The 8190-nt window shown below is 45.9% G+C and overlaps 1 protein-coding gene across 1 annotated transcript; it reads left to right on the plus strand.

The window, feature by feature from the left end:
- The first annotated feature begins 3413 nt into the window (after window positions 1-3413).
- On the plus strand, window positions 3414-7359 carry LOC124696236. Its single transcript, XM_047228992.1, has 8 exons — window positions 3414-3522; window positions 3804-3907; window positions 4008-4049; window positions 5006-5176; window positions 5251-5427; window positions 5686-5895; window positions 5979-6342; window positions 6905-7359. Exons 1-8 carry the CDS (start codon window positions 3414-3416, stop codon window positions 7357-7359), a joined length of 1632 nt encoding a protein of 543 aa, XP_047084948.1.
- The last annotated feature ends 831 nt before the right edge of the window (window positions 7360-8190 follow it).

An 8190-nucleotide genomic window follows, 5' to 3' on the forward strand; every position in this document is an offset into this window, starting at 1 on the left:
CGCATAACAAGATTCAGTAAAGCAGGTTTAATTTCAAAGAATTCTGCTGTAGTAGCAGGTGGAGCAATAGGTGTGCATAAGAAATCATTATTATTTGTGGTTGTGAAGTCACACAACTTAGTATTTTCAGGGGTGGCCATTTTAGCAGTAGTAAATAAAGCAAACTAGATAAAGTAAATGCAAGTAACTAATTTTTTGTGTGTTTTTGATATAGCAAACAAGGTAGTAAATAAAATAAAGCAAGACAAAAACAAAGTAAAGAGATTGGGAAGTGGAGACTCCCCTTGCAGCGTGTCTTGATCTCCTCGGCAACGGCGCCAGAAAAAGAGCTTGATACGCGTACAGCATGCGTCCGTTGGGAACCCCAAGAGGAAGGTGTGATGCGTACAGCGGCAAGTTTTCCCTCAGTATGAAACAAAGGTTTATCGAACCAGTAGGAGCCAAGAAGCACGTTGAAGGTTGATGGCGGCGGGATGTAGTGCGGCGCAACACCAGAGATTCCGGCGCCAACGTGGAACCTGCACAACACAACCAAAGTACTTTGCCCCAACGAAACGAGCGAGGTTGTCAATCTCACCGGCTTGCTGTAACAAAGGATTAGATGTATAGTGTGGATGATGATTGTTTGCGAGAAAACAGTAGAACAGTATTGCAGTAGATTGTATTTCAAGTAAAGAGAATTGGACCGGGGTCCACAGTTCACTAGAGGTGTCTCTCCCATAAGATAAACAAGCATATTGGGTGAACAAATTACGGTTGGGCAATTGACAAATAGAGAGGGCATGACCATGCACATACATATTATGATGAGTATTGTGAGATTTAATTGGGCATTACGACAAAGTACATAGACCGCTATCCAGCATGCATCTATGCCTAAAAAGTCCACCTTCGAGGTTATCATCCGAACCCCTCCAGTATTAAGTTGCTAACAACAGACAATTGCATTAAGTATTGCGCGTAATGTAATCAGTGACTACATCCTTGAACATAGCACCAATGTTTTATCCCTAGTGGCAATAGCACATCCATAACCTTAGAGGTTCTTGTCACCCCTCCAGATTCACGGAGACATGAACCCACTATCGAGCATAAATACTCCCTCTTGGAGTTACTAGCATCAACTTGGCCAGAGCATCTACTAATAACGGAGAGCATGCAAGATCATAAACAACACATAGACATAACTTTGATAATCAACATAACAAGTATTCTCTATTCATCGGATCCCAACAAACGCAACATATAGAATTACAGATAGATGATCTTGATCATGTTAGGCAGCTCACAAGACCCGACAATGAAGAACAATGGGGAGAAGACAACCATCTAGCTACAGCTATGGACCCATAGTCCAGGGGTAGACTACTCACACATCACTCCGGAGGCGACCATGGCGGCGTAGAGTCCTCCGGGAGATGAATCCCCTCTCCGGCAGGGTGCCGGAGGCGATCTCCTGAATCCCCCGAGATGGGATTGGCGGCGGCGGCGTCTCAGTAAGGTTTTCCGTATCGTGGCTTTCGGTCCTGGGGGTTTCGCGACGGAGGCTTTAAGAAGGCGGAAGGGCAAGTCAGGAGGCGGCACGAGGGGCCCACACCATAGGGCCGCGCGGCCAGGGCAAGGGCCGCGCCGCCCTAGGGTTTGGCCACCTCGTGGCCCCACTTCGTCTCCTCTTCGGTCTTCTGGAAGCTTCGTGGCAAAATAGGATCCTGGGCGTTGATTTCGTCCAATTCCGAGAATATGTCGTTACTAGGATTTCTGAAACCAAAAACAGCAGAAAACAGCAACTGGCACTTCGGCATCTTGTTAATAGGTTAATTCCAGAAAATGCACGAATATGACATAAAGTGTGCATAAAACATGTAGATAACATCAATAATGTGGCATGGAACATAAGAAATTATCGATACGTTGGAGACGTATCAGCCACCCAAACGGCCCAAACCGAACGGCCCAGCGCGTCCGTTTGGTTCGCGTGGTTGGAGATGCCCTAACCTCCGGCTCGAGCGTCGTTGGATGCTCCTCATCACGTGGACCACACACGTCCTTGGCCCACTCCCGTTGCTATCCCTATCCTCTTGCATCTCGTTTCCATCTTCTCTCCACCGAAAAAATCCCTAAACCAGTCCCGTGCGCTGTGTCCGCCGGACCGAGCCCGACTGAGCTCCCGCTGCATCCTGCACTGCACCTATTGTTGGGCCGCCGGAGCGCCGCCGCCGCGCGTCTTACCTGGCGGCGCACCTTCGGTGCTGCGACTGCTCGCTGCGACAAGACGAGCACCGCCGCCGGGGAGGCCTCCCCGACTTCCACCGCGCCGCCATGTGCCCGGGGACCGCCGCTGCCGACCTCCAACCCGCCTCCCTGTACAGGGTGCGCCGCCGCCATCCACCGCGTCGCCCTGTGCCCGGCATACGGTGGCGCTGCCATCCATGGGGGCGCGATGTGACAAAGGAGGGCCGCTGGAGCTGCAATTATGCGTCGAGGTCGAAGCTGCAAGGTGCGGCGGTGCTACAATCATTCGTCGGGGACCTGCAATCATGCGCGGGGCGAGCTGCGATGGTGCGCCTCCGGAGCTACAAGTGGCGGCAGAAGCTTCAATGGTGCACCGCCGGAGCTGCAAAGGTGTGCCACCAGAGCTGCAAGCGGCGGCCAAAGCTTCAATGGTGCGAGGCAAAAGCTGCAAAGTTGCGCCGCCAGAGCTTCTACGCCGCCAGAGCTGCAAGCGGCGGTCGAAGCTTCAATGGTATGCCACCAGAGCTGCAATGATGCGCCGCCGGAGCTGCAATGGTGCGACGCCACAGCTGCAAAGCTACGCTGTCGGAGCTGCAAGAGGCGGCAGAGGCGGCCGAAGCTGCAATGGTGCGCCGTCGGAGCTGCAACGCTACGCCGCCGGAGCTGCAAGCGGCGGCTGGAGCTGCGAGCGGTGAACGTCGCCGTTGACGGCGCCACCTCCATGCTGCAAGCCTGCCGTCAAGATCCGTGGTGGTGTTGCAAGCCCGCCGACCTCGACGCCGACTCCGTGCTCTCAGCCGTCGGAGTGCTACCGGCGGTGCTGCAAGGTCCCGATGTTGCATAGACGGGTGGAGGTGCTGCCAACCGGAGTCGATGCATCGCCGGCGAGGTCCGTGCGTCGGGGGATGAATGTGCGGCCAGTAGGGGCGTGTTTGTCCTGTCTATGGGGATTTTTTTTTTGTGCGTGCGCAGGGTGGGAACCTGAGTGCTTCACATGGGTGTTGTCCTGAAGGACACGTGTCGGGCAGAGGAGGCGGAGGTTCGGGGGGAATATCTCCGGAGGATCCTCAGCACTGCCCCTTTCCTATCCTTTAAATCAAAGGAGCCCTGAACGGTCAGGATTCAAGTGGCCGAGGTCCTGAAGTGCAAGTGGAAGCGCAAAACCCTTTGATTCGCGCAGGATGCGGCGACGACGAAAGCGCTTGCCTCGTCGAGTCGTGTTGCGCCTGCAAGTTCGTCCGCGAGCGCCTCCGCCAGCGCCTCCGCGAGCGCCTCCGCGCCACCTCGCAGGTAAGCTTTTCCTCACACTCGAACTACCACGGGACCTTGCTGGAGAACTCTGTGCTGGTGAGGATAAGAAAAGAAACCCTAGATTGGAGCCTTTGCCTCGCGGTGAGGAGGACCGAATTTTGGCGACGTGATTTCCTCTTTTATCCAGCGGCGTCTTAGATCTCTTCCGCTCCACTACAGTCTCAGATCCACCGGCTGGCTATTGGTATCGGCCATTAGTGACTGGGGTGGGGGTCGTCCATGTAATCCCGCTTAGTTATATTTGCTTGATTTCTCTGCAGGAAGCATTCTTAGGACTGCTGGAATAATCAGGCTTCTATTGGAGACTCCTACTGGTTTCGGAATTTTCTCATTTGATGGGGCCCACCTAAAGAAAGATTATAATGTACTAAATTTGTTTGGAATTCGTTGCTTGTTCTCCTTAATTTTGTCTTTCAAAGCTGAAAAATCCATTGTCACCCACCAATTGTTTATTTTGTATGCAGGACATCTGGTCGTACTTCGCGGATGAACTTTGGCTGAAAAATGTTAGCAGTCCCACAGTCCCGACCATTTTATTTCCTTAGTATTTTTGTTGCCTGTTTCCTTATGTTGCTTGTTGCCAATTTAAAGAGAGTATTGCTTGCAAAATTTACTGTAGTATTCATCAATTTTTTTTTATTTCCAATCTTCTTACTTTTGCATTCAGGGGTTGAAATTTCAACTTCCAACTCATTATTCAGTATTTATTAATGAATTGGAACAGCAAAAAACTTGGCGATAAATTCAGTATGCTATTTGGGGTTGTTGAACTTATTAGGGTTAAGTAGTCAGTCAAACAGAGGTATATTCCCAGGAAACAGTTAAAGAAAGTGTCAGCTGTAATATAGTATTCAACAGCAGTTTAGGTCTTGGCCTCTTCTCTTGTAGTATACGTGCTGCCCCTGCCCCTCGGGCTTCACATATCAACTTATACCACAGTTTTAAGGTTTAACATGGTATATCAAGATGACCCGATCTGGGAATTAGTTCGAGCTCAAACCCATAGAATCAAGCTGGCTGGTCATCTTAATTTCTTGACCGATCAATCTTCCTCACCTTGTTGTACTGTAGTGGACATTGTGCACCATCTTACTCGACCCGACATCTGCTAGGAGATACTTCAAACTTGAGTGGTGCAGGTTGAAACCTTGGTTGTAATAGCACTAATTTCATATATTGTCTCTGCTAGGTATGGATGAATGAGACTGACATGCCACTACCGCACTACTACCTAGAGTCCTGCTATAGTTTTCAAATTATCAACCTCTAGATTAACACCTCAACAGGTTGGGAGCACAGCCGAAAGAATCTATAAATAAAGACTTAACAATATGTCTTTATGTTTAAGAGATACTCTACTATAATACCTGGCTTTCTTTCATGACTGAGATACATTGCGTGACATTGACAAGTTTTTTTATACTCTCTAAATGTGCTTAGCTCTTATGTATTTCATCTGCAGGCCATCTGGCTTAAAGAACTTTTACTGTTCGAGAACAAGTCTATTGCCATTAACCTTGAAACTGGGGATATTCACGCCAACCTGGTCGAGTTTTTGAAGAAGTGGTGTGACTCCAAGGAGAAGCTAGTTGTTGAGAGGGAGGAATATAAAAGGATAATAGAAAGAAACATGGTGTGTGTATCCATCAGCTTTGATTGTGTCTTTTACATGTACATGCCGTATAGATGACCATTTTCATTTTTCAGGAAATAACCTGTCTCTATGATGATAATGTGGAGGAGGTTATGTGGGGTCTGAAGAATAACATGGGATATCTAGTGCTGGAGGAAAAAACAGTGCTGGCTAAGAAGGTTTGCCTCCCCATGAGCAAACGATTTGAGATGTTCTTAAGTCGATATGGATTTGATATGAAGCCAGAGATGGTGAGCTTACTGCTTGGCTTATGTCTGGCATGCAGTTTATCTGATTTATTGCATGCCATGCAATGTTGGTTTTCTGATTGATTGTGCACCTACTTGCTTTGTTGCCACTTGCTAAAATGTTCTTTATTGACATACTGTACACATTTAAGAATCTTAACTGGTTTCAGTAGTTCGTGCTGTGCCTTTCTATTTTTTTTTTTTTTGCACTTTCATGTTTATTATGTAAGTGATGAGTGAATGCTCCTTTCTTTTATCCAGGTTAATAACCATATTGCTCAGAAGGCTGCCATTCTCCATCGTAACGATTTATCGATGGAGAAACACTCTGTATTCTTTGACCTTGTTCGCGAGTCTATTAAAAATACATCAGCCATGGACACTGTGGGTTGGAGTGCAATCAAACTTGCAACTGCTGCGGTAATGATGTGTTATCCTGAAAAAATACCTGAAGCTTGTGACCGTTCCAAGGTGAACATAATATTTTGTAAACGTGTCGTATTTATATTATATTCTGGAAAATTGTCATTTTAACAATGTTCTGTTTCTTTCAGATTTTCTCACCGCATGAACGCTCAAAGATAAAAGAGTATGCATCCGAATGTCAAGACGTGCTATTGAAGAGCGATCCCTGGGTAGTATACAAAAATGTTCTGTTTCTGAGTGAAAAGAGGTCCAAAGCTCTGGCGCAGTTGACTTGCTTGGTTGAGAAAACTGATGCTGCTTTCAAATCTGACGAAGCATTTGTTATGTCTGAACCATTACTAATACCAGAAAAAATAGAATCAAATGGTGAGTCTGAATCTTCTAGAACAAAATTTGTGCCGGTGGGAAATGAATTAAAGCAAGTCGACTCTATATTCGTAACTACTGCAGACCAAACAAGCATTGCAGAAGGGCAACACTGCCTGGTATCAGGTGCGAATCTGAGTTTTCACATTTTAGTTGTCTCTGGTACAAGATAGTGATCCTCTCAAATGATTCATGGTTGCTGAAGTTCAACAAGTAGTAAGCAGTCTTTGATAAACAAGTCTGTTTCATCGTCTGTTTTACATCCATTGTGTTCTCTTCGAAAGTGATGCGCCACTTTTGGACAACTTGAAAGTTGATAAACAATTTTATTCTACAAATAATTTCATGGTTCCGCTCACACGCATGAAGCATAAATAGCTTGAAGTTTTGATTAAATGTGAAGTTTATTTCATAATGTTTCCACAGTGATTACTGTAACAATTTTTAGCTTCAAAGAGTATATTGACACTATGCCATTCCACACGCCATTTGACCCGACTTGCACTTCTAGCATGAAATAGTACTGGATAAGCAAGTGCATGCATACAACCAAAAGTACTATGGCCACTCCTTATTTTCGCAAGTAAAACTACCTGAAAGCTTGTTGCACCATTACTATCTATACATTTTCCCTATTAGATTATACAAACTCAGGTTACCTTATGTTGTGCACCGTTGTTGACCAAAGATGCAGGCACAGAGATGTATGCTGTACAACACACAAATGACACCGAACGAAGTAAGCACAGAGATGACACTGAAGGCACAGAGATGTATGCTGTACAACACACAGATGACACCGAACGAAGTAAGCACATAGATGACACTGAAGGCACAGAGTTGTATGCTGTACAACACACAAATGACACGGAAGGAAGTAAGCTAGCTGAAAATGTTGGTGGAAAGAAAGCAACTGAAGCATGGTGCATGGGAAATTTTGAGGAAAGGGATCACGCGCAAGACACTGGAGCAGATGATGTGCGAGAACAAATAATGGATAATCTTGGTGAAAAGAGTATGTGTGCAAAGAAAATGGATGAAAACATTGATGCAGACTATGTTGAAGACCAGTATAATAACAAGAGCTCCAGAAGGAACAGATGGCCATGGACGCTATGTATTTGCTGCTACACCGTGCAGTGAGGCTGCGGATATCTTGAAGCTATAGCATAATGCTTTTGTGTTTCCACGGACAAATTGAATTGTTTAGCACATGTTTTTAGTAAATCATCGTTAGATTCCAGTAATATTTAGTAATAAGTTATTCAAATATAAACGCATGGCATAAATTCTAACTGTTTTAAAATCATGTTTCTTAAATAGAAAATACGATTGTACACCAGGCATGGGTGCACGAGGTATCTTGTCCGTCTATGGGCAAAGTTTGCTTTGAGACAGTCAGGATGGAGCAGCAGCCAGCTGCATCACGCCCAGGCGCGAGGTGGCAGGTGGGTCGGGGGTGGTGGCCGGCGCCTTCTTTCGTGCAGGGGGGCTTGGTGCCCATACTTGGCGGGTCGCTGTGCGACGAGATCAATCGGCATGGCGGGCGGTGTGAGAAGGCCCTGATCCGGTCAGGCGCACACATCAAGGATTGGGACCGATGACCGGCAAATCCTATACACCGACCAGATCGGTGTGTACGCTGTGCCGCACACCCCTGGTCAGGTATAGGGCCCGGCCCATTTCGGCCTTTTTCTTCTTTTTTCGTTTTTTGTTTATTTTTTCTCTTTCGTTTTTGTTTCTTTTTCCTGTTTTTTGTTTCTTTTTCATTTCCCTTTTTTTTTGAAAATTTCTAAAACGTTCAAATTTAAAAAATGTTCAATTCTAAAAACTGTTCAAACTTTAAAATTGTTCAAAATTAAAAAAAATAAATTTGAAAAATGTTCAAATCTAAAAATTGTTCAAAGTTAAAAAATTGTTAACATTCGAAAAATGTTCATCTTCGAAAAATGTTCATATTGTAAAAATGTTCAA

This window comes from Lolium rigidum, chromosome 3, assembly GCF_022539505.1.
Source record: "Lolium rigidum isolate FL_2022 chromosome 3, APGP_CSIRO_Lrig_0.1, whole genome shotgun sequence".
Classification (NCBI taxonomy): Eukaryota; Viridiplantae; Streptophyta; class Magnoliopsida; order Poales; family Poaceae; genus Lolium; species Lolium rigidum.

What these genes read in the sequence shown, in the direction of transcription:
- LOC124696236 (XM_047228992.1), top strand. Translation starts at nt 3,414, where the DNA reads ATGCGGCGACGACGAAAGCGCTTGCCTCGTCGAGTCGTGTTGCGCCTG. An exon ending in GGATAATAGAAAGAAACATG is followed by an intron (nt 5,177 to 5,250) that starts GTGTGTGTATCC and finishes TTCATTTTTCAG; the next exon opens with GAAATAACCTGTCTCTATGA. An exon ending in GCAACACTGCCTGGTATCAG is followed by an intron (nt 6,343 to 6,904) that starts GTGCGAATCTGA and finishes TGTTGACCAAAG; the next exon opens with ATGCAGGCACAGAGATGTAT.